The sequence below is a fragment of the Ixodes scapularis genome, unplaced genomic scaffold (genome assembly GCF_016920785.2).
Source record: "Ixodes scapularis isolate PalLabHiFi unplaced genomic scaffold, ASM1692078v2 PGA_scaffold6__148_contigs__length_123643588, whole genome shotgun sequence".
NCBI classification, from domain to species: domain Eukaryota; kingdom Metazoa; phylum Arthropoda; class Arachnida; order Ixodida; family Ixodidae; genus Ixodes; species Ixodes scapularis.
The window spans coordinates 29,374,308-29,400,091 of record NW_024609881.1 but is presented as its reverse complement, the minus strand read 5'-3'; the positions used below and the strand labels follow the sequence as shown (position 1 = coordinate 29,400,091).

General features: G+C 46.3%; 2 protein-coding genes and 1 long non-coding RNA gene across 5 annotated transcripts in view; 2 read left to right on the top strand and 1 right to left on the bottom strand.

Moving 5' to 3' along the window:
• The first annotated feature begins 2,836 nt into the window (after nt 1-2,836).
• On the top strand, nt 2,837-7,263 carry LOC115314470. The gene is made up of 3 exons (XM_029973629.4): nt 2,837-3,338; nt 3,925-4,067; nt 5,490-7,263. Exons 1-3 carry the CDS (start codon nt 3,027-3,029, stop codon nt 5,584-5,586), a joined length of 552 nt encoding a protein of 183 aa, XP_029829489.2. The 5' UTR covers nt 2,837-3,026; the 3' UTR covers nt 5,587-7,263.
• Nucleotides 7,264-10,981: 3,718 nt separating this feature from the next.
• Nucleotides 10,982-25,784, bottom strand: part of LOC8026107 (probable endonuclease 4) — a 38,061-nt gene continuing 23,258 nt past the window's right edge. For all 3 annotated transcript variants that reach the window (XM_029973272.4, XM_029973320.4, XM_042294432.1), the window contains exons 6-7: nt 24,152-24,256; nt 10,982-16,724 (exon numbers count right to left, since the gene is read on the bottom strand). In XM_029973272.4, coding sequence (XP_029829132.2) covers nt 16,546-16,724; nt 24,152-24,256 — 284 coding nt within the window. In that variant the 3' untranslated portion in view covers nt 10,982-16,545. The remainder of the gene's footprint in view (nt 16,725-24,151; nt 24,257-25,784) is intronic.
• On the top strand, nt 20,034-22,185 carry LOC121838288. Its single transcript, XR_006078442.1, has 3 exons — nt 20,034-20,140; nt 20,932-21,098; nt 21,692-22,185. It is a non-coding gene; the product is annotated as an uncharacterized LOC121838288 (long non-coding RNA).

Here is a 25,784-nt window from a genome sequence, read left to right as displayed (position 1 = left end):
GTCGTCTGCTTCGTCAAATTTCATAAAACAAATAATAATAAAAAAAAAAGAAGAAAGCCGTTAGGTTGCTTTTAAATACACAAGCGATAAAAAAGAATGCATTTTAAAATGACAACTTGAGAAAGAGAGTTAGGAGCGTGCAAGCAAAATCACCGTTATATTTTGTAAACAACGGTGATATGTTAGAAAATGGCGAAACCGAAACCAAGTTTCGCAGGTTTGTCTGCTGTCTCCGATTTTGAGATCAAGCAACTCAGCTAAATTTACATGTTAATCTTAAAAATAATAAGTTTTTAAAGATCCCTATGCTTGATTCTTAGTAGTATATAACGAATACAGAAGTTTTTAAATATGCTCATTTAAATGTAGACAAGGACCTAAACTACTTGAAAACACTTTAATTTATAAATCATTAGATGCTTGCACATACGATTTAATATCTTTTCAGCATCGCAGGCAGTTTGAAGCTTGCTAAAAAGTCTAAACAGTTTTCGTCGCTGGAATGCAGGATTTTTATTTGAAAAAGGCCGTAAACGCTAAACTAATGCAGTCGCGAATGTGATTTATACGGCCAGAGGGGCAATATAGGGGGACAATAGTCACGAAAGACCGGATAATTAGCTAAAATGTGTTAAATAAATATTAAATTAGTGAACATAGACACATGGTTCCAAATAGAAACTTGCCGAGCGTCATGTAAAACCAGAACATTTTAGAAAGGCTTTAAGCGCATAGGTAAGGCGGTAGTACCCTAAAAACACCATTCGCGCAAAACTGAAAAAAAAAAGAAAAAAAAAAAAAAAACGAGGAATTGCGAGGACGCATTTTTGCGCCGTCAGGCTTTCACTTTAGCGCACCACCGCGCTTCCTAAGTGCTCCGAGTCCTTTTAAAATTTATTTATTTAGTGACTACGATGAAGCTCAGAAAGTTTCTAATTGTAACCGTATGTTCATCCTCACTAATTAAAATGTTAATTCACAAATTTTAGTCAATAAACTTGGCGTAACGATTAGACCACTGTATTATGTCCATCTAACCGTACAACTCACCAATTAAAAAAAAAAAAAAAAAAAAAAAAAAAGGTCAGGAAAGCTTAAAGGGGCCCTGCAAGGAGTTTTTTTACTGGTTTTTAGTTTACACCGAAACTGAGCGCACTGAACGTAGTAAGTTAGTGAAACTTTTCTTTTCTCTAAATTCGCTTTATTTTAAAAGTTATAGGCAAATTAGAATTACAAAAACAAGCAAAAAATAACCTCCCTCATGACGTCCTTGATTGCTTGAGTGGCCGTGAACTAGAGGAGGCGTAATGAGCTCATCGAGCGCTCACGGCTGCCGCACTCCGTGTCGACGGCGCGAGAGGGCGCCACTAAAGCATGTTCTGGATAGGGAGGCTGTAGTGAGGGTGGGCGCAACTCAAAACCTGGAGAGCGTCTGCAATTTAATGGCGGCGCTTGAGGGAGAGGATTCGAGAAAGGATATGCGTCAGTGTTGCCTGCACGAGAGCAGGCGCCCGCTCTGTTGCAACTCTGTTGCTCCATGCGCCTTTCCTCCTCTCGCCTCCCATTGCAAGCAACGAGCGCCTTGGCGCAGCCTCTCTCGCTTCCTTCTCGCTCCGAGAATTGCAAACGTCGAGCGGAGAAAGCAAAGTTGCCAGACAAGCAGCAACGTCCAAGATGGCGGAATTTACCATTTTTCGCGTTAAAAAAATACTTAACCTATCGCAACAAAACTGGTGGCTATGAAAAAGTAATCATTTATACCTTGTGTAAATTATTCAAGCACCTTAATGGGCTTTTATGACCCGAGTTAGGAAAGAAAAGGACCCTTTGCCCCATAGACTCCCAGCAAAATTTAGCAATTAAATGGCGTCCATGTCCCGTGATCGCCGATCTAGCAGTTGCACCCACCCTCACTTGAGTCTCCCTAGTTCTGGATAGGCTGTATGCAGCGGGCAGCCAGAGCGGCTCTCATTGCTGCGCGATTAAACACTAATTTGGCATGACACTTCATTGGCCACAAACGACAGCAAACACGGGGTAAAGATCAGTTCAGAATGGTAGCCCCTTCCCGCTGCCATACCGTGAAACGGGCAAACCGCAAGACAAAGCTTCTCGCCGAAGGCCTTCGGAACGCTCGGAGCCGGTCGGATCCTCCTGTCCATACGACCGCAGCGCCGCCGCGTACATCCGAGACCTTTCCGTGTCGGCGCCTGATCCCACTACTCCTTTCTAGTATGCACTGCCTTTTCCAGCACTTGGTGGCAGGTATGTCGACGGGTCATTTCTTGTTTCCGTACTTTATAAACTGCATTCGTTTCTTTTCTGATCTAAAATACTGAACAAAAACTACTTTTATAAATAATTGAAACGGTTCGTGCCACTTATATTTTGTATTTCGATCAAAAAGCTTCTAACGGCTCTGACCAGTAGTAAGCCCAGGACCAAAGACGTCACATTTTGCGCGCTTTCGGTACCGCGGGTCGCCCTTGTCGGTGGAGGAGGTTTCCACGTCGTCCGTAATATATGACGCACTGATATTTAGTTACTCTCTCCGTGCCCGCTGGCTTGCCCGAACCTCAAGAGACGTGGAAACCGCAAAAAAGATAGACGCTTAAATATGATTGCAGGGCCCCTTTGAAGTAACACCCTGTGGTACAACCCCACGCGAGTTCAGCCGGCTAAAGGAACTGCGGCACTTCGTGAAAGTGACGAGTCTGGCACTCTCTAATTGACCAGTTGGAAATATACTAGTCTTGTGCGAATAGTGGATTTTGAGTTCGAAGCGAATTTGAAGCGAATACGGAGGGAAAGCCGTCTGCTCTTTCGCGCAGGCCGGTGGCGTGACGTCACCTCGCCGCGCTCTGATTGGAGGATGGCTCCGGGCGGGAGCTCGGGGGTAAACAAAGCGGTGTCGTCTTTTCTCCGCAGCCATTGCGGAAGGCCTTTTCTGTGGCTCTCGGAAATCCACTGCTAGTGCTTGAACGAAGACGCGGCATACGGAAAAAAGAGACCGGAAATACCTAGAAATGTACGTTACTTCGTTTGACGCGAAAGAATTTACCCTGGGAGCATACGAAGCACCAATATGCGTCCCGGTCTTCGGCGGTGAGATGTTGATGTGTGCCCCCCCCAACGTCAGCACGGTGATGTGCGACGCGAGTGAGCCTTTCTACTTTTTGGCGGAGACCCCTTTTCGCCAGCAAGTGTCTCGGTGTTTCCGTGAAGCACCGAAGTGTAGCTACAGCCCTCTTCGGCGAGCTGAACGGGCTGCCGAGCTTTCGAAGGCCGATCTCCCGCAGCGCTGGAACCCGGAGAACCGCGCCATGGCGCTCGCTGAGGTGAGTTACGTCGTTTCTGTACAGTTCGCATCATTCACAAACAGTTGCACGTGAAAGGAGTATAGCAAAGTAAAACGGAATGTTACGAAAAAGCAGCGGATTAGGCGATCGGTGTGGTACGACCGAGCCGAGATTGTATGCCACTTGTCCAAACAGATAGTGTGGTAGGATATCTGTATGTGGGTCATTAACTTCGCAGTCACGACTCGGTGTTCCTTGGTAGTCTATTTTAGCAGTGATAGCGCCGTGTCTAAGTGACATCCGATGTCACTTCTTGCCAGTGGCGTAGCCACGGAGGGGGTGTTCAGTACTTCGCACCCGAAATCCCCCCCGGCCCCAAGAAAACCTGGCTACGCCAATGCTTCACGCGCGCAATAAAGCGCCGTCCTAGGGTGTTAAACTCGAGACGAACTGTTCTTCTGACGCGTGTTCCATCAGTCGCTCGCTGCTGATTTGTTTCACCATAAAGTGCCAGTGAGGCAAACGCTGCGGGGGCGAGTAGCATGTTTTCGTACCTGCCTACTAGTTTTCCTAGGTCCGTTAACCTGCAAATGCTTGTGTTCCCCCTACCCTATCATTCCAACAGAATCCACCGGCTGCCGGGCTACTGAAAGGGCCCTCTGCTCGGAGGACATGTTGCGGGCCCTGTGTAATGCCCTCGGCGCCTGTGCGACTTCAGGGGGTCTGCGTTTCACGGCCCCGTTACCAGCTGGGAAATTCTCCATGGAGGTAAGATTATGAAAGAAACCACTCTATGCACTCAGAGGTAGCTTTCAGAAGTTGTGGAAGCCAAATACAGATGCTGATGTCTTTAGTAAAAACAAAATCAAATTATTACTTGCTTTATGACTTATGCATCTCTATGTTGCCAGCCATATGTGGCAGGAAAGTGTCACGTGATCTCAACCTGGTTTCTCAAGGCACTGAAAAGCTACCTGTTGCAGACCACTGTACCATTGTCATTTATTATATGTTATTCCCTGGCACTGCGGGATTGGTGGCCGAGGGGGCTTGCACGCACCAGCTCGGAGGATGTGGAGTGAAAGCTCGCGCTGCAGAACCCAGAATCGTGTGTTCAATCCCCACATTTGCCCGTTTCGATCTGGATGAGCACTGTATTGGCGTGCGGTCGTGTATCACTGCTACGTGATGCACGTTAAGGGCCCCAGGCTAGCGGTCATCTACAGCTGGGAGACTCATCGCCCGTTGAGGCAGATCAAGTTTGAGACTGTATAAACATACACACAACCCGATTCCTTGGCTCGCTGCTGTTATTGCTGTGCTGATGTTTGGATGTATTTTTCTTGGTCGTTGAAATGACTACTGTGATGCTTGGGTGAAATAACCTGGTCAATTACCTCCTTGGCCATAGAGTGTTGTTCACTTGTTACTCTCTCTTCTCCTCTGGTTAATGTAGCTCAGATAACAGTCATGCAGTTAGCCCGTTTCAAGTTCTCTCGACGCCACATTCTCACATCTCTGGCCGATCGTCCTGCTTTCGCGCAAAACTCACACACCTCGTCTTCTTTGATACTCCCGAATGCGCCTCGGTGGCTCACTCCGCCGCTAATTTCAGTCCCGTGCCCACTGTTTTATGACAACCTCCTTGACATGACAAATCTAGCTTCTGTATCCAACCATCAATACGGGTTAGTGTTCAATTTGTAAACTTGATGTTTCAAAGTAACAGTACAAGCTTCCTCCAGCATCTACCAGCAACCAAGCAATGACAAAAACCAAAGCTTTAACTTCCAAGACTAAAAACCCAGGAGTATGAGGACACGCTGGCCAACCCTGCCGAGGACAAGCCAGGATGAGGACAAGCCAGGAGTGGGACGAGCATGTAATCTCGGTATATGGAGAGGTGTCCTCGAAGTTCCCAGCTTTAAAATTGTGGTAGTGTTTAAGTTGGTTTAAGTTCAAAGAGTCTCAAAAGAGCAAATAATGCAATGTTATTTATTTTGATTTGCATCCCTTGGATGCTGGCAGGTATTCGGTACGAAGGGAATGGGATAGACATGTCTATTTATGCATTCTGCTGCTTAAAAAATAGGGTTTCACTGATTTTCAGTTGGTAATGGCATGGGAGGACAAATACGCTGCTCAAGAGTGTAACCGGACCGTTTGACTACTGGGACGACTCTTTTACAGGGGACGACATCCTGTCCAGCACCAGCTTCACCATCTGGGACCAAGTGCACGAGGGGTCGCACTGCAAGCAGATGAAAGGAGGGCACTGCAACCTTGAGGTCAAGCTTGTACATCTACCATTACAGTCCTGAATGGATGCCAATTGGTACTGATGACCTTATGAAGGTGAAACGTCCCTGGATCTAAAGGGAAAATTTGATTGAAGGCGAGCTGAAGTTGTTTCTGACTTTATCCTCTTATGACTTGAAAGTAATCTGCCTACTTCATGAATATTGAAGATGCAGAATTTGTTTCCGTAACTGTCCCACTTCAACGTAATGTGCACATTGAAACCTGTTCCTTTTCTTTTTCTGCTTTCCGGCGAGAAAAAAAAGCCAACGAATCTCCCTTTTCCTTCTCGCAATGGGGAGGTGTGCAAGACTGATTGCATATTTTATATAAGCAATCAGTTTCATAAGTGAATGAAGATAAAAGCAGAATACATGTTCACAGATTATTTGTGAATTCTTAGACTTGCTGAAGTGAGTAGTTTATGTTCGAGTCATGTAATTATGAAGTCAAAACCAGATTTAGTGCATTTTTAAGAAGCCTTTTAGACCTGAGAGTTCTGTTTTGACTCGGCAATACACAACTCACCTTTGTTATTCCTATAGCACAGCCGAAACTATAAACATGAGCATGTTGCCTGACCAATGCTTGAACTGCCGTGAAATCGACGAAGTCCCTATCCTTCGAGAACAAGTGTCAACGGGGAATAGTCGAAAGACCAGGGTCAAGTATGCACACACATACTTGATTTCAAGCTTGCAGATTGAAATAATTGTTTATTGAATCATATCCATTCTTAAACCTGTTTGAGATTGTATTGGTTCATATTCACAGTATATTTATTTTTCATTTCACCAAGGAATAATTTAGAGACAGATGTTGGTGTTCAGGCGTGATGCTTTTATTTTTGTCACATGCAAGAGGGCAAAAAATTAGATTCGGCTTTGTAAACTGATTTTTTTATGTATTCTTCCAAACAGCATAGCAAAGAATAATATAAGGGCTACAGCTGCGAGAGTTGCTACACCTGGCATCTCATTTGTTTTATAGCGTGTACAGGTGAGACACTATACTCCGTTTCTCGGTAAATTGGCAAACATTGTGACCCAATAAGAGCATCGGAGCCAGGCACGTGACAACACTCCACGGTCGAGTCCTCGTTATTGCCACAGCAAGAGCGCCATCTGCGACAAAACATAGTTCTAGGCTTTGTTTTTTCTTCTTCTTTTAGTAGTGCTGCCGTCGGATTCTTCGGACCGCAACACTACACGACACTGAAGAAAGACGAAGACACATGTTACTGATTAGCGACACTTAATATAGATCAACACTTTTTTTGAGAAAAACATGGCTTGTGATCGAAGTTCAAACAATCGTAGCCGTGAATCGACCACTTCCGCTCAAAACATCGCCCTAGCATTAGCACCCGCCACAGATTCATGGGCAAATTGAGCATGTGGTTGTAAGACGACAGCCGGTTCTGGCGGGTGGTCCTTGCATTTGGCGCGGTGACACGAACGCTCCTGTAACATGCGTCCATGTGCCTCGCTCCGACATTCTTACTGGGTCGCAGAAGCCGTAGCCTCCACAGTTCACCAAGCTATCGTGAAACAGAATGTAGACTAAGTTGCCTGCGTGCTAATGAAAGTAGCCTTGCCAGCATCATGTATTATGTATGAAACACTGTATACTTCGAGAAAACAAATAAAGCCATTCAACCTTTCCACTGATTGTGTTTGTTCATTAGTAAAACTTGGTTCAGTGAACTTTACATTTCAGCATTAGCATGGACACAACAGGTAAGGTCAATCACAAGTGCTTTAAAGCGGTCCGAACAGTTTCCAAGTGGCTCATGCAAAGCAGCTGACATGGTATTACCCCCAGGAAAGAGACGAGACCTCCTCGACGAATCTACTCAAGGCCCACCAAACTGAATATTAACGTTTCTAGGAAATTGGAATCAACCAAACAATTCCATGGAAAGGTACACCACAAACAGCATTGGTGTGAGGGTGAGCCCTATCTGCAGCGACAATACTGAAGCCTCGCATGCCACCATTACTAACACATGCAAGTAGTCAATCGGCGCCTGGCATACTTGGGCATTGATGAAACAAGGAAAGATGATCAATGAGTGGCGTGGATCCAAATGGGAATGTCTTCACAATCGCTGTATGACCACCATCCGTTGGTGTGTTTCTGGATGTCAACAGCCCATCTGGGACCTAGAAATGACAAATGATGTTAGAAAGTTTGTCACTTATACACTGGCTTTTGCTTGACCCAGTCTGCTGAGCGAACAAAAATATGTACATGTTAGTCATTGTTTACTCCCGTGTCAATTCCATGGGGCGCTCGTTAGCTAGGCTTGGATAGTGCGCGATCTCCGAATTTTTATCTTGGTATGGGAACGAAAAAAAAAGACAAGCGACACGCAAAAACACGTCAGACACTGACAGCGTCGATGTGGTTCCAAGATACACTGCGCAACACATTTCGCAGAAAGGCGGCATCGGTACTTCGTCGGCAATTCACTCATACTGGCTAATGTGAAACGGCAAATTTGTACTGTCCGAGTTGGTTCACTGTATTACACGTAACAGCCATTCATATTTCATTCCTGAAAGAAAAAACGATCGCGTTTTTGCGGCAAGTTTTGAGCTCTGTGCTTTTCTACAGTGCCATGATTACAACCGTAGGCTGCAACTACTATACCAAATACGATGTATGACTATACTGCGTCTCACCTAAATGCGAACGAAGCGAAAATTGCAAACGCGAGAATCTGATCAGCGCTTGTACTGCAAGATCGCACATGCATGGCAGCTATGATCAAAGCTCGGGATTCGCCCATGTAGATTTAACTTCGACCGCATTTAAAATGAAACGGAACATAGCTTATACGGCCTCCGTGCAGCTTCGAGTCGAAATGACGAGTGTGTATATTCCTAAGTATCACCTGCGAAGATAGGCTTCGGAGGATCGCGAAAACGCTACATTCTCGGCCGTTTTTCGATTAATAGCGCCCATCGACTCCGCCACATAAGATTTATAAAGACCTGCTAGAAGGCAAAATCCGTTGTGTTCGTAAAGGAAGAACAAGATAAAAGGCAACTTACCGGTACAATCGGGCGGCGGTCTCGTAGTGACCGGCGCAACCGGCGTTTCAATCGCGAGGCTAGGCAAGCGCCTTCTCTTTGGTGCTCTTCGTCGTCTTCATCTTGGAATCTTCGAAATGCCTCTAGCAGACGACGGAGGAATCGTAAGGGGCACAAAGCTGCTCGATCTTGTGGACTCGGCAAATTTTAACCGGGCTACAATAAATAAAAGACTCGCGATCGCCGCTACAACACGGCCGCCATGGCCGACGCCGATGTTTGTTTACCCCCCGGCCTCCCCCGACATGTGCGAGGGCGGAGCTTAGTCGGAATCGTCATCAACCTCCTCTCCCGCTTCGCGCCTCCTTTCTCATGCGCAGAAGACGAAAATGAGCCCACTTGCGAGGCGTATAGTGGTTTTGGCCGAATATTTTCGATTCGAATATCGAATAGTTTTTTCACGCCTTTTACTACCACTGCATAATTCTTAGACGAAAACCCAGCTAAACCTGCAAAGGTTATTCCACTTTTTCATTTATAAGCTAAGCTTAATCTATCTATATTTATGAACTGTGACCTCAGAAGGTCTGGTGTCTTGGGATGGCAAGTAAACGACGGATTTGGCATAAAATGAATTCTATAAAGGTGGCCAACTATACCAATTGAGTGAATTTACAAATCTTGATATATAAAATATTATTTCTTTAACCTCAGGTTAAAAAAGAATGAGTCGCGCATAATGGACCCAGGTTGTAAAAGCATCTCTGCCTGCCAGCATAAAAGTTTAATTTTGAACCATCTACTACAATGTAGATATACACATTCACAAAGTTTCCATTTATTTTCAAATACAGTCAGCACGGGTGAACCATTCTGCTTTGAATGTATGCTTTTCTTCCGAGCACGCAATTACGATATTGTTTACCGCGGCGAGGCTACCCCGTTAAGTGCGCTTCTTACCGAGCGCCGATGTAATGCGGAGAAGCAACATCCGCGGAGCTCACTTCCGCGGATTTTGCTTCTCCGCAGGGCGCCAGAGGTTGGTAAGAAGCGCACTCAACGGGGCTAACCCGCCGTAATCAACACTTCGAAAAACGCGAATAGTGCAGTTCTGTTCAAAGCGAATATCGAATAGTGTATTATTCGGAACTACTATTCGAAATTTCGAATATTCGCATAACCCTAAAATATACCAAAAGGGCGTGCGAGTGAATTATGGGGACACTCTGCACTACTTTGTATGCTCTTCTTGCTGTCGCAGCCTCTACCGCCAGGGACGCCGAAAAGTGGGGAGCCAGAGGCAGCCCCTAAATATTCTAACGGGGGCTCAGCGCTCGTCACGAAGTCATCATGTGTGTCGTGATGACTTCGTGATAGAATATAAAATAGAAATCGCCGCACAGGACGCAGTGAAAGGGACAAAAACTAACTTGTTAGGATAGTGTTCCCTATCGAACGGAACTCAAATAGTAATATCACAGTTCGGTTTGCTAAAAAAAGTGCATAAATTATAAAAAAAGACGAAAAAACAAAACGGCTTATTTAGTCATTTCACTTGCAATATACTTCCGACGTCCCCGTCTGCTGCATGGTAAAGCAATACGATAAAGCCCCTTCATGTTCTCAAAGTAGCGCAAGGTGCTTCGATGTACGAGGCACGTGCAGCCCTTGGGAAGATCATGGCGGCACAGCGCAGCACTGAGCTAGATTTCGGACGCCATGCTCTTCCCAGAGGTGACGCGCGGCACGGGACTCGAGCATTTCAACAACAATAAATGCCAACACTTTTCCCTGGATAGAGGAACTTTACCACGTGAAGCTAAAGAGAACGGAAGAAGTACGTGCTACAGCCGTTGCTGCTCAGCGTGCCTAGATTTCAAAGTGCCTCCGACTGCGTGATCGGGCTAACGGGGTTTATGGGCGAGGATGGGCCGAATGCTTCGATCGTCTCCAGCCTTTGCTCAGCCCCTCCTCTCCTCCTCCCCACATACACACTCACGCGTACGCACTTGCGACCAATCGGCGCAGGCGGCGTTCGCCATTAGATCACAAACGCTCTGCTTCTCTCTCTCTCCCCATGATTTGAGTTGCTCCCTTTTAGAAATCTAGGCTTAATTCTATTGCTGTACAGGCAGTTCCCGGCATTCCTTTCGGGACCGCGGACGGCGCTGCCCGCTTTAAAGTTGATCTATTGTCTGCTGGCCCTTTCCCCACGCATCATGTGACATGGCGACTGATGGGCAGCCGATCAACAGAAGCCCACCGCTGTGTTGCTTTCAACGTAGTACGGCAGTGACCAGTCTTGGTACGGGGTGCACGATCCGCAATAAAAACGGACGACAAACGCCTATTTCAGAACAGCTTTATTAAAGTTAAAATAAAATCGTTCACAATAGTATTTGAACAACGGATGCCTTCAGCAACACTATTTATTGGAAGAACCCTCTGTAGGAGATTGTCAAAGTTCTTCCCTTGCCACAGAATCAAACAAGTGTTTCGTCGTGAGAAAAATCCTTCTTAATTACAATGGCTTCCAACCTCAAAAATTATTAATGAAGCACCGGAAAAAAAAAAGTGCAAGTATGCTAAGCCTGCACAATGTTTTCCTGTGTGCACCACTGATTTGCCAATGAGATCACTCCTCAACATAACAAGTATGACCTTAAAGGCCTGTTCACACACTTGCGACCTCTTTGAATGGAAAGCCTTGGAACCTCTTAATATCTCTTACGAGAGGACACACTGGCGCTATCTATTGAAAAGCAGTGTAAAGTTGGCGGTCTGGCATATTTTATATTACTCTCACGCATTATGCTTCCTTTCTTGGCTCGAAAAGCTTTTGTCAATGCTATAAACAAGGCTTTCTCATAGGTATCGCGCACATTTGACCTCGGAAATCCCACAAAACCTTCGCTCTTGTGAAATGCAGTTCCAGGGTCACCGCATAGATGGCACCAGTGCGTCCTAAGAAATTTTAAGAGGTTTCAAGAGGTCCTGTCTCTCTCGGTTGTACTCGGTTGGAAGTGTGTGAGTGGGCCTTTAGAACCGGGTGCCTTATAATCTCTTGGAGTGAAAGAGCACGCTGGCGCCATCTATACTGTGACCTTGGACGGCATTTCACTGGAGCGAAGGTTTTGCAGAATTTCGGAAGTCAAATGTGCTTAATGCTTATGAGAAATGGTCGTTTATAATGTTGACAAAAGTTTTTCGAATCTAGAAAGAAAGGATGATGAAATAGAAAATATATGGGACCGCCAAGTTTCCACTGCCACCCATTAAGGGTGCCAGTGTGTCCTCTCGTAGTAATAGATCTTAAGAGATTCCAAGCCACTCGGTCTTAACAAGTCGCAAGTGTGTGAACGGGCCTTAATTTCAATGACACAAAAGCGGAAAAGAGGCAACCGTGAATCACCAATCAGCGACTTTCAGCAGTGACTCAACAAAATACGGGTTACCCAGGAACCACCCTAGAGTTGCCTAGAGTCGTTAAACAAAACTGTTTCAATCTCAAAAAATTTACACGTGTTTTCCTTATATTGCTATTATGAAAACCTCTCACACTCTCGAATAAATATAAATATTTCGATTGAGATCATAGGTGTACGGGATACGGCTGAACAACAAGGCTCTCGAGACTTGCACGGGAAAATCTATCGGGGACAACTTCGCCACTCTTTACGAATCCACCCAATCACTGCTCCAGAGAGGCAAGAGGCGTGTGACACTAATGGCAAGATTGACAAGTTGAAAATGGTCTCAAACAGCCTTGAGATTGATAGACCAGTAAATCATCTATTAAAAGGCAATTTCTGGCCTTTCAATACACATTTTATGTCAGTCAATTCAATAGCCTTGGCATACAAGTGTAACCCGCAGACGTCAGCAAACAGTGTAGAGGTTGTGTAGGCTTTGTTACTAAAGAACACCGAAATTGATGGAATTTTCCGTTTCAGAATGAAAAAAACATGTTTCTTACACTCGCATATCTGTAACAACAAAATGGCACGGTCATACCAAGATTACCGCCAAAAAATGCGCAAGCGTGGTTATTTCTAGCACCCCACTTTTGCCTTGCTAGCCAATGTTGCTATTACTGTCATGTATCCTTCAAGTTTGTAGCTCAGACATAGCAATGTTGCTTCCTAATAATTTAGATATGCTCGACTACGTCAGTGTCAGTGTAGAAATTGAGCGACGTAGCCGCTGGATAGCGATAGGCAAGAAGTGAATTAATCTCCTTCAAAAAGGCCCTACAAAGGTTTGAAAAATTGGAACCTGTTTAGAGACAACATGCAGCCATCATGAACATGGATAGAAACAGGAGATAGAATAGGAAAAAGAAGTTGGAAATGCAAACAAAGAAAGCTGCAACCATACTCATTTTCACGTAGCACAGATAATTTTAATAATAACCTTAGTTTATGTATTGATTACCTGTCTAACATAACACCACACGAGGAACATTTGTGGCCGGTGGGCACCCTTAGTGAATGAAGCACTGCAGGAAAGCATTACCCACAACATTACTGCCATGGGTGTTGCTTTACTGCAGGGGAAGCTTTCTGGTATTATGTAGTCGAAACTAGATGGACACTGGTTTCATTTTCTAGAATTGTCAAAGCAAGTCCTGGAAATAGTCTGCCATACTAACAAACAATGAAAATCTTTCAAATTATTCGAAAACTATATTGAGAATCGAAGGTCTAATCGAATACACGGAATATTCGAATCAATATTAACAGAAAAAAGTTTTCAATATTCCGAGTAAGTGATGAAAACAGTGTTTTTCCTGTTTTAATACTGTATGCACAGCAGCCAATTCATGAAAAACATGCGCCACCCTCTGTTTGTGTAACACGGAGGGCAGGCACATGGCTGCTTACATATACATGGGTGCAGCTCAATATTTCACGACTTTGTACGCCTCACTGTTAAGACGAGGAAGTTTATGAAGGCGCACATGTTAAAACATGAAGCATGACACAGGAACTTTGAGCAAGTGAAAGATGGGTTCAAAACTACTGAAGCAGCAGAATGCGCTTATGCAAAGACCCAGTAGAATCGGTCCAATTTGGTGCTCAACGTTATCCTGTACGAGTGAAATGTGAAAAGTGCTGACATCACTCAGGTTGTAACTATGTTGTCCATGTTGAAGAAAAATGTTTAAAATGTTTCAACCTCTCTTTCTTTCTCATCACTGTTGCCCAACGTCCCTCCATCCTCGGTTTCAAGTAACAAACCAAATGTATGTTACAACACTGTCCCTTGTAAGTCACAGTACAAGAAAGTGTTTGAGGTAGGCTTTCATTTAAAATCTACTATTTCAGCAGCAACAACAAAAAAAGCCAAGCAATGCAATATATGCTTGTCTTCAGGTACCATCACTGTTGGAAAGCTTACTAAAGTTGTTATTTCAAGAACAAAATTGCCCTTGAGTACTGCTGAAGCCAATTCAGCAGTACTCAAGGGCAATATTACACTTGAAAACATAGTGCAAGTGTTAAAATTTCCCCTATAAATGAGATGAGGGGAAACGAACATTAAAACAAATGTATCCAAATTTATATATTTTTTTTCAGTATATTAAATTTGTGAGCTAGTTTGACTACAATCATGTGTTAGGAACAAAAAGAGAAAGATTTGCTTTCAATCAAAGCAATGCAGAGAAACATAGTGACTTGCCATGTGACCTAGAGATGGCGCCACCATTTCTTTTCCCAGCCTGCCAAAACATGCAACAATGGTAATGCCATCTATTACTCGCATCGTACACCACTGAGTGGCAAGTCGTCAACCACATGTGAAAAGTCACATCCTGCAGCAGTTAAAGATACATTAAAACAGGACCCTGAATATTTTCCAAGTGCAGCACTAACAGGCTGTACCCCATTTGCAAATTCAATATGGTAGAATAACTTGTCTGCATGCCCTGCTAAAAAAATGTACTTCAAAACTAACCACTTGTCTGCATGTCCCCTAAAAGAAACCAAAAAACCTGCACTTTTCTTTTACACATTCTTAAAAAACTTTTAAAATTAATCTGAAGATGAAACCACCATTACAGCCCAATGTTACCATTAAAATCCTTTTTTGCACTCCTTCCTCGCATTATCTTAGCTTGCCAAGCCAATGCCCGAGCAAGCGGCACATCAGGTCGTTTCAAGTGGCATAACTTTTTTTAGGCCTGCATTTCGACAAACACAAAAACAGGTTCCACATATTCAGAGTGTTCCAAATACCAAGGCTCGCTCTCAAATCAGTATGAAAGATTGGTGCACGCAAGTTGCAATGTCGAATTTTTATCAAAAGCTGTATTTTGGTGGAGGTTTTTACCTCATGAAATTTGGAGGTGCAGCGCCCTTCCCGCAAAAAATTAGACAAACACTCGACATTTTCAGTGCAGACGCCACCGCAGACAACCGAGTTGAAGGGGCCATGAAACAAATTTTGGGCTGGGATAAATGATTTCGGATTGGGATTTTACTAGTTGCATGTCGTTTAGTGGGCCAGAAGAAAGAAAGTAGAAAGCCAAAAGCCTGCTTTTCAGTACAAAAATCTAAAAATATGGCTGAGCATTTCATACTTCCTTTCCTTCAAAAGCTCTCCGCCCTTTCACTGCGATGCAACTGCAGTACCCAAAGTACGTCAGCCGATCCCAGCTCGCGCATCGGACACGAGCACTGCGTCCCTGGACGATCGACCCGTCGACTAATATTTAAATTAGTGTCTGTGGCCGACGAGTGCCGCGACAGCACTTGCTATCGCTCGCAAAGGATAAACACCACAGTGGAAGCTCCGAGTTACCGTGTTCAGCAACCGACACTGTCGAAGTCGACCACCCGACACTACACTTAGCTGCCGAAAGCCAAATTGCTTGGACTGCCCGGTCGGCTGGGAGGGCCACCACCGCAGTTCGACATCCGTGGATGATTGCACAAGATGCAAGGAGCACTGATGGCTAGTCCCGCCAACCCCAGATGGCTGGGTGAACTTCCGCTTACGGTGCAATGCCGTGTCACGACCACGGAATTTCTCATTCTGACGCTGATGAGGAAGAAGTTGGAAAACCATTTCATGGCCCCTTTCACCGAGGATTATGTTCGCGACACCGTCTCCCCGACAAGCGCAGCAAGCAGACGCCGCCGTCCTCTGCTTTCGACCAAGTGCGTCGTCTGCTCTCTGCCCCTACAGAGAGACGGTGCCATGAGCACAACCATTGGTTAACCCTATCGTCCGTGTCGTCGTCCACCATTGATCGTGCCGATTTTAGGGCAATTACCCCAGTGTCGATAATACCCCATACTTCCAAGGCCGTTAGTTTCTTGGCTCGTCCCTTCACCCACAATGAAAGAAACAGAGACGGCAGACGACGTAAAGGTCCCGGTCATCTTGTCCACTTGTTGTCGACTGCACTCGCGCTATCCGTGCGTACACGTAAAGGATGGTTCACAAACCCGCAACTGCTTACGACCGAGTGCATTACAAACCTCTCGGGATACGTTATGATGAGAGAACTTCGCCGGCGCCGTCTACAAGGTGGCCCTGGAACTGCATTTTGCTAGAGCGAAGATTTCGCAGTATCCGTGATACCAAATGTAGACACACTCTACGAGAAACAGTTGTCCGTAACATCGTCAGAAGATTTTCGTGCCCAGAGTGAAAGAACGACGTGCTGAAAAAATGGGAAACGTACGGAAATCGCAATTGTTCCACGGCTACCCGGTGGACGACGCCGGTGCATTCTCTTGTCGTGAGAGATCGCAAGCGGTGGTAACGCACTTGGTCATAAGCAGTCGCGAGCGTGCAAACGAGCCTTAACGTGCAAAATCTTCAACGAACACACTCTTTCTTGTATCCAACTCCACAGCACCACTGCCCCTGAGCAATCTTCTCGTAAGCGTCTGCGGCGCTCAGGCGGAACACATCTCATTGAGGAGGGAGATCTCGGCAGCGTGGTCCGTCCCCGGCGTCTCCAGGACCATCGGAATGTGGTCCAGTCTGGGGTCCGCCATGATCCGACGGAAGCCGGCGAGTCCAATGTTGCCACGGCCAATGTTTTCGTGCCGGTCCAGCTGGCTTCCCAGCTTGCCTGCAAAAGGTTTCCGAACATTCTTGATTCATGTCTTCTTTGCCCGGCCGTCGTCTACGGCTAGGCCTTCCATGTCTTCGATTGCGCCGGCGAACCCCGAAAACTAGCTCCTGACCCAGTTTGATCAAGTCAGGAAAAATTGGAAAACCTTGATTAAGGTTTTTCGTTTTCGATTCTTACCCCAAATAAGGCTCACCTTGAAAATAAAAAATAAAGAAAAACCTAAGATTGATGGGATGAAACTTGTATGCCCCGTTTCATTTGATGTTCACCCGGGACACAGGGCACTCTGAACAGTAGCGAGGCTGCCTCTTTCTTTGGAAATCACACCTCTCCGTCTCATTCCCTTTTCATATCGGTACTGGGACGTTTCCAAGTATTCGAGGAATGCGTTTGCTCCCTGGAGGTTGGAAAGTCCCACGGCCGTGTCCCGTTTCTCTTTTTCCAAACTCGACAAACGCAGATTTGTTGCTTGAACCCAAAAAACACAAACCCTCCTCCCCTTGAAGGGGTAATACAATAAAATTCTAGCGCCCATTTATTGTTTAAATGCCAAACCGTCCTGGTTGCACCGCAGATGCCAGACTTCTGTTTGAAAAGAGACCAGGACATTATTTAAAACGAATAAACTGACTACCAGATTGCACCTGGTGAATGTTCCCGAATGTCGTTACGTGAAAACTCGCCATAAAAGCGGTGCTGCTTCGCGGAAGTACGGTGCCGAGTTTCGAGCGTGCGTAGGCTGTCGAGCTTGGTTGAACCAGATTCCCCTTTTCTCCCACGCACATTCAACCACTAAGGGAAGCAGAGGGTTTGAGTTGCTTTTTCGCCTCGGCTGACATTGCGGAGCCAGTCGTCTGCCATCCTGAATGACCAGGTTGGCAGACGTCAATGCGTTGGCAGGCGTCAATGCGTTGGCATTGACGCCAGCAGGTAACGAAGCTCACGACCACGCCAGGCTCCCTGTAGCCTCGCCCACGAAGTTAAATGTGACGTCACGAATGCACTGGAGGAGCTGGATCGCCCGAGACGCATCGCGCTCTCCAATGGCTGCTCTCAAAGCGCTCACTGGAGTCGGCCGTTTGGAACGAAAGACGCAGCCATCCGTTAAAAATACAAACGTGTAACTGTCATTAGCAGATTTCGTTGATCATGTTTAACTTATTTCTGAATGTGAGCGGTATATTCAGATTTTAATTTCAGTACCCCTTTAAACAAAACACTGCCGAATTAAAACAAAAGAGATGAAAACATGAAACCTTAGTTATAGTAAATTCAATCTGGGAGCCCTCTGAAAGGAGGATGGGTCCTGCAGATGTCCTCGAGATATCTTCAGGATGTCCTTTTGCTCCACTGACATCCCATGGACGTCCGCCGGACCGTTTGTTCTGTCGACGATTGTGTCGGTTGACTAACAATCTGTCCGTAAGAAATGCCAGTAATAAATTCTCTTTTGACGCCCCTCGAGCAGTGCTCTTACACTGATGTCGGGGAAGCACGCTCCGTGGTTCGGAAGTACAGTGGTTTGTAAATTATAGTGTACAACTTGCGCATGTTCAGCTTAAAAAAGAGAACACAACTTATCACTGCGGTAGAAAGTGAACAAAGGAAGCCAGATAATGCAGGTGATTTCGGACTGTCTTTGGAAGTTGATGCCGAATAAGATGCGATCACTCATAGAGAAATGAACGACCAACAGATCATTAAAAGCGACTGCGATTTCTCATATCCTACGTAATGGACGCTTTCAGAATTGTCAGAAGTTTTGTCTGTGCTCATGACGACGACCGTCTGACTGCGAAAAGTGCACTATGCCGCGCTTCTTTAAAAAAAGTGCAATACTTTTGGAATTAAAGCTTGTTAACTCTCAGTAAACAGAACTCCAAGGAACCAAAAAAATTTGTTCCATTTAACAGGAGTTCCGTTTACTAAGAGAGATGTAAAAAAGTGCCGATTTATGTATGCACACTCTCTTAATACTATTTTATGGATGTCTAAACACTATGAGGTGAATGTAACTCATAGTTTTTTAGAGAGCAAGGAAACTACATGAGGTTTTTACATAGCATTCACAAGTTTATTAGGCAGCAATTAATCACTGTGGACTGAAAAATGCATCAACTTTCTTTTGTTTGAGTCCTTGCATCTTCATCTTCAGAATCTTTTTCTCCATGTCACTTAGGCTTTGGAGAAACACTTCCGATTCTGGCTCATTAAGAAAAAAATTCCTTAGGTACAGCACAGCAGACTCTGCCCCATGAAGTGTGGTAACTTCTGTGGCAGCTACCTCTTCAGAGTCTTCTTCCACCTCCTCCTCCTCCTCATCGCATGCTTCGTCAACAATGCTTTGCACAGTGTTGCCGGGGCAAGTTGCAACGCCGCTGTCAACTTGCACGTATTCATCGAAGTCCAGTGTGATTTCTCTTAAAGCACACTGCTCAATTAGTACCTCCTGCCTTTCAAGGGCATCTTCGCTGTCGCATTCAAAGTCCTCCAAGTCAGATGTCAGGTCACTTGAAGAAAATCCTGCATGCCTGAAGCAATTTGCTATGCTAGTGGGAGTCAGCTGCCTCCAGGCATCGGCAATGAGGTGAACGGCGCCAAGAACGTCCACCTTGTACTCTTCATCCTGGCTCGTGCACAAGAGCATCATCTGCAAGAGACCCTTGCGGAAGCGTGACTTTAGGGCTTGGTGCTGTATCAGAGCTGTGTCATGACTCTTGGAAACTTTGTATCATCCTCCAATGTACTTATCATTCTTATCACCACCCTTTCTGTTTTGCACCCGAAGCATCGGCTGCCTATATTATCACGTCCCTGACAATAAACGTTGTTCACAACCCAGCATGTCTCCGTTCGGACGCGTCGTAGCAGTGGCGACGAGGATGGGATCATAAGAATTTGCGGCGATTTTAAGTTGACCGTGAACTCAGCCTGCTGCACCGAGCAATATCCACTCCCCGTAATCGACGACCTGTTCGCGGCACTCAATGGGGGCGACAGGTACAGTACGTTGGACCTTCGAGATGCGTACAATCAAGTGCCACTCGATGACGAATCCAAGAAGTTAACCGTCATCAACACGCACCGTGGTCTCTTCTGTTTCAACCGGCTGCCATTCGGTATTTCTTCCGCACCCGCTATCTTCCAGCGCAAGATGGAGAGCCTGCTGCGAGGAATACACGGCGTACAAGCGTATCTCGATGACGTCATTGTCTCGGAGAGAAGAAAGGAAGACAGGAGCGTGCTCAAGCAGGTGCTGCAGCGTTTCAAGGAGAACGGAGTCAAGCTGCACAGAGGGAAGTAACTTCTGGCAGGACGAAGTCTGCTATCTCGGGCACCGCATCAACAAGGACGGCCTACACCCTACGGAAAAGAACCTGGCGGCTATAATGGAAGCAAGGAGCCCGAAGAACGTAAGTGAACTCCGCTCTTTCATAGGACTTTTGACCTACTACAGCAAGTTTCTGCCCAACATGGCTACCCTCTTGGCGCCACTGTACAACCTTCTAGCGAAGAATCAACGCTGGAAATGGGACCAAGCAGAGGAGCATGCTTTCAGAAAGGCCAAGCGGGTGTTATGTACGACAGATGTTCTTACGCATTTTGACCCTTCCAAAGTTTTACGTCTCGAGTGTGACGCATCGCCTCATGGGGTAGGGGCTGTGTTGTCCCATAGTTTCGGACACGTGGACAGACCAATCGGATTCAGGTCCCGGACGCTATCAAAGGCGGAAAGAAATTATTCGCAACTTGAGCGTGAAGCATTAGCCCTAGTGTTTGGGGTAACCAAATTTAGAGATTATCTGTTGGGGCGGGACTTCACGCTCGTTACCGACCACAAGCCCTTGGTAGGGTTGCTGAGGGAGGACAGACCTACACCTGTCATGGCGGCGGCCAGAATTCAGCGCTGGGCGTTACTGCTAGGGGCATATTAGTACAAGATAGAATACAAGCCGGGCCCCCAGAACCAGAACGCTGATGCACTGAGTCGTTTACCGATAAATGTTCCTGACAAGGAGACGGACGAGCTGCCAGAATATGTGCTTTCAGTTAACCAACTCGATGATACTATTCTGTCGGCACAACGATTGCGGTCGCTAACCTCGGAGGACCCGCTACTGTCCAGGGTGAAAGACTATGTGCTGCACGGATGGGCAAAGCACCTAGACGATGACGACCCACAAATGCAACCCTTCTTTCACAGGAAGTTGGAACTCACCGTAGCCCAGGGTTTGCTCTACTGGGGGCACCGGGTCGTCGTGCCACAGACAGCACGTGGAGCGATGCTAAAAATGCTGCACGAGACCCATCAAGGAGCATCGGCGATGAAGGCGGTCGCGCGGACACTTCTTTGGTGGCCAGGGCTCGATGGTGAGATTGAACATCTTTCCCGGAGTTGCAGTGCGTGTATCCAGGCACGGCCGATGCCGCCATCATATGTTCCGGTGAAGTGGCCGGAGACGGGAGAAAAGTGGTCGCGATTACACCTGGATTTCGCGGGACCGGTGTCGGACGCCATGATATTAATTGCAGTGGACTCTCACTCAAAGTGGATAGAGGCGGTGGCCATGAAGAATTCGACTGCCGATTCTACAATAGCAGCTGTGCGCGAAATGTTCAGCCATTTTGGGATACCGAAGACTATCGTGACAGACAATGGGACTCAATTTACGGCAGAATCGTTCTCTCGATTCCTCGCGGGAAATAACGTAGAACATCTACGCACTGCTCCATACCACCCTCAGTCCAACGGGCTAGCAGAAAGAGCAGTCAGGACGATTAAGGATGGTCTAAAAAAGGTCACGCATGGTAACCTTGCTACGCGTTTGGCTAAAATATTATTCACGTACCGCCGAACTCCTTTGGCTGACGGTTCTTCGCCATCACGACTGCTAGGCTACCAGATCAGATCTCGTCTAGACGCCTGCCTGCCGTATCCTGGTGCTTCATTGGTGCCTTTGCAGGAACCCCGTAGCAAGCTGTGGCCCGGAGATCCAGTTTGGGCCCGGAACTTCGGAGAAGGAGAAAGGTGGTTGCCAGGGACGGTAACTACAACGACCGGAGCAAGGATGGTCTCAGTGGACACACCGTCGGGAGAAGTCCGATGTCACATTGACCAGATCCGTTTTCGAGAGCCGCTGGCACTCAAAGTACCAGGGACAGCGGCAAAGACAACGCAAGGCGCTCGACAAGATGCAGTACAAGATACAACACCTGCAGAACCAACCATCAGCACCACCCAGCCGCCAGAGTTGCGAAGGTCAACCAGAGAAAGGAAGCCTGTAGATCGCTATAGCCCCTGGGGGGAAGGAATGCTGTATCAGAGCTGTGTCATGACTCTTGGAAACTTTGTATCATCCTCCAATGTACTTATCATTCTTATCACCACCCTTTCTGTTTTGCACCCGAAGCATCGGCTGCCTATATTATCACGTCCCTGACAATAAACGTTGTTCACAACCCAGCATGTCTCCGTTCGGACGCGTCGTAGCACTTGGATAACTCCCTGATCCATGGGCTGCAAACGTGCCGTGGTGTTAGCGGGGAGGAACTCCAACTGAATCGACTTCAGTCCTGTTACAGTCCCCTGTCCAGGGCAGTTGTCAACGAGGAAAAGGACTTTCCTATTTTGCCGCGAAAATCGCGCATCCTCAGTGTGCAGCCATTTGCTGAAGAGGGGTTGGGTCATCCAAGCTTTCGAGTTCGACTCGTAAGTGACGGGCAGAGTAGTGATGCCCTTGAAACAGCGAGGATTTTTTGATTTTCCTATCACAAGGGGCTTCAACTTGTCGCTGCCCGACATCTTTGCTTTAACAAGAACAGTCAGTCTGTCTTTGCTGAGTTTGCCACCTGTGCACAGTTCACCTTTAAAAGCGATCGATTTTGATGGCAGGAGCTTAAAAAAAAGTGCTGTTTCATCCACGTTGTATATGTCATCGTCCTTGAACTGCCGCATTATCTCCGGCAGCCGTCCTGCCCGCCAGTCACGACACGCAGTCGCATCAGCTGCAGCAGCTTCTCCCGCAATGGTGCAAAAAACGAGGCCATTTCTTTCTTTAAACCTTGTCAGCCAGCCTTCACCGCACAAGAAGTCCGTTATCCCGAGCTGAAGAACAAACTCTTCTGCTTTGGCACGGATTAGTGGCCCGTTGATGGGAATGCTCTGGCTCCGGGCTCTCCCAAGCCACAAAACCAGACACTTCTCCAGTTCTTCGTGGTCGCCGTGTCGCAGACGCTTCCTTTGGGGCTCGAATCGAGAAGTTTCGAAGGCATCTTGTAGCTTGTCCTTGTCGTGTAGGGTCCTCGTTAAGCTGCTTCTCAGGACGCCATGCTTCGTCGCGAGCGCCATCTTCGAGTATGAGCCACTTTCGAAGTCAAGAATGACATCCATCTTCTTTTCCAACGTCAGCGCATGGTGTGCCGCTTCTGTGTTGCCATTGAAACAACGGAGGCGAGGCCTCAACTTTGCGAGTGCTTATGAGCCACCGAAGTTGGAAGACACCAACGCGGCAATGAAGCACGATAGGCACCAGGACGGCAGGAATGATGCGGCTGTAACCTAGGCGACTCGAACAAAGACCGAACGACTTGATCAAGAACAGCAGTGTTGCATTTGTTGCGCCAACTACCAACAAGGCGAGGCCAACGAGGCTTACGAGGCTAACGAGGCTAAAAAAAAAAGAAGAAACAGCCGGAACCGGAAGAGGCTGATGCTCATGGCAATGGGTCTGCCAGAAGTTCTATTTTTGGTTCCGTTTACACGGTGAAGCGCAAATTTTAGTTCCAATTACCGAAAGTTTTTTTACCTTATCTGAATACAAAATTAACCAACTTACGGGCTACTGTTCCGTTTAAGCGGCAATTCCGTTTAAGCGATTTTCGTTTATCGAGATTCTACTGTAATATATCATTGCAGACATGGTTTATAAACAGGCGAGCTGGTAAAAGTTACGCATGCCTCTAACCAGAGACGACGTACGACGGAGGGGATAAGGAACAAACACACACATCTCGTTGTTGGTTGCCAGACTCTTGCCGATTTCACGACAACGAAATTCCTGCAACAACAAACTCTTTTGCGTGCCCCTTCAACTTCATTCTAGCAAGATTCGAAATATGCATTTTCACGACTCTAACTGTTTGGGCTTATAACCACATCTATCAGTGCAAACTCGCTCGGTACTTGTTTCGCCGATCAAAATGGGCCAGTCTCGTTCTGTATATCGTGACATCTGCTTGCAATCAATGAGCCAGCAGAGCTGCAATTAATGTTTAAAGACGCACGTTAACAAAGAGCTAATCAATGATCAAGGAGGCGGCAAAGGGTCAATCTACAATCAAAGGAGCAGGAAGAGCCAATGAGTGGTACAAGACGTAGCAGAGTGCCGATGCATCAAGAACAATCTTTGGGAAGGGCTACTTGCCGCGGGAGTCGTTTAGATGCACGGCCTTGAGGTAGGAGAGTCCGACGATGGACTCGAAATCTTGCATCATACCCTCGAAGCCTTCCTCTGTGGACAAGTCGTAACCTGGAATGAACGGGGATGTTACGAGAAAAATCGTATCCATCGCATCCATACATAAATCACAGGGTGCATGTAATCGAGAGCATTTGCCGACTTGCAAAATTCAGAAGTCCCGAATTTACACGATTGTAGGTGCGCCAAATGCACCCCGCCGCTCGACTCGGTCGTCTGTGTTGCCACCCGCCATTGACCCTGGCAAGTTTCTTGACCCATATTTTTACAGAAAGGAAGCTATGCTTTCTAATTTTATGAGAAAAAACGAACGTGCGCAATACACCTTTGACGATAAGTTTAAATCGCTTCATGCAGGCGTCGATTCTTACGGTTCATTTTAGATCGAGCCTGGCGACTTCAGACACCTTATCTATATATATATGTTTTTTTTTCTCGTTTAGCTGACATGCAATGTAGGGGGGGGGCGAGGACTTACGATCGTGTAAATATGGCGGCAAGGCCGAAACGCAAAACCATGCTGCTCCAAATGACACGTCCATTGCCGACAGATGTCTGCGATTTAAACTTCCTTACAAGGGCAAAGGCTGGTTTGCACGTTTGTGACTGCTTACAGACCAGAGGAGCTTAAAACCGGTTTTTGGCCTCTCTGGTCGCGAGTGGTCGCATGTGCGTGAACCGGCCTCGAATTGGAGAAAAACGCCTGTACACAACTCTAAGCGCCACTCCATTCTTACAAGACGAGAGTTGGCAGAAAACATGGAGCAACAGCTCACACGCAAATCCAAGGCACCGTGCTCTGAACGTAAGTATACCCTCTGCTTGGGCCCCATCATTGGGGCCCAAGCTCATATTTGCATTAATACTGTACAAGGTGGATCAAAGTCAGATTAGCGGTTGTCATTGTTCCCTGGATCATGTTTCTTGACCACGGTTTTCTAGAAAATGAATCAAAAGTTTTTCACTTTACATGAATGGCTGCATTAGTTCCAAGGTGGGAGCTGTATTTGAGCGTACAGTAATGTCTCGTTAATATGAACCTCATTAATCTGGATACCCCACTATATGGGCACCATTTTCGTAGACAAACTATTTAAATACATAGGTATGTTCTTGCCTCGTTATTATGGACTACTCTCATCATAGACAATTTTCGGGAAAACGGAGGTTTCGCTATTAATCAAACACTAACGTACAATAACAGGTTGGTGTATGGTAGTTTGCGTGTTACAGGTCAATACTCCCAGAAGAGAGGGAATCCCAGCGATGTAAGCGGTAATTGACCTTTCAGGCTTCCTTTCTTTTCAACACTTCTCTCTCTCTCTCTCTAGTAGGTTCTGTAGCAGGCAAAATATTCGTCTGGAGCAGCCGCTGATGGTTTTCAGGCGGATGCGAACATGCTGTAAGCACATCACTTGAAAATGAAAAAGCGACTGCATCTCTACTCGTCTGTGAAAATAATTGAGGGTTCCTCTTTGATACTGGAGCATATTACTTATTCTCTTTCGTGATAAAAATAGATGGGGTGCAAAAGGAACACAAAGCCAGGGCTCTTGTCAGAGTATGTTCCATTTACAAT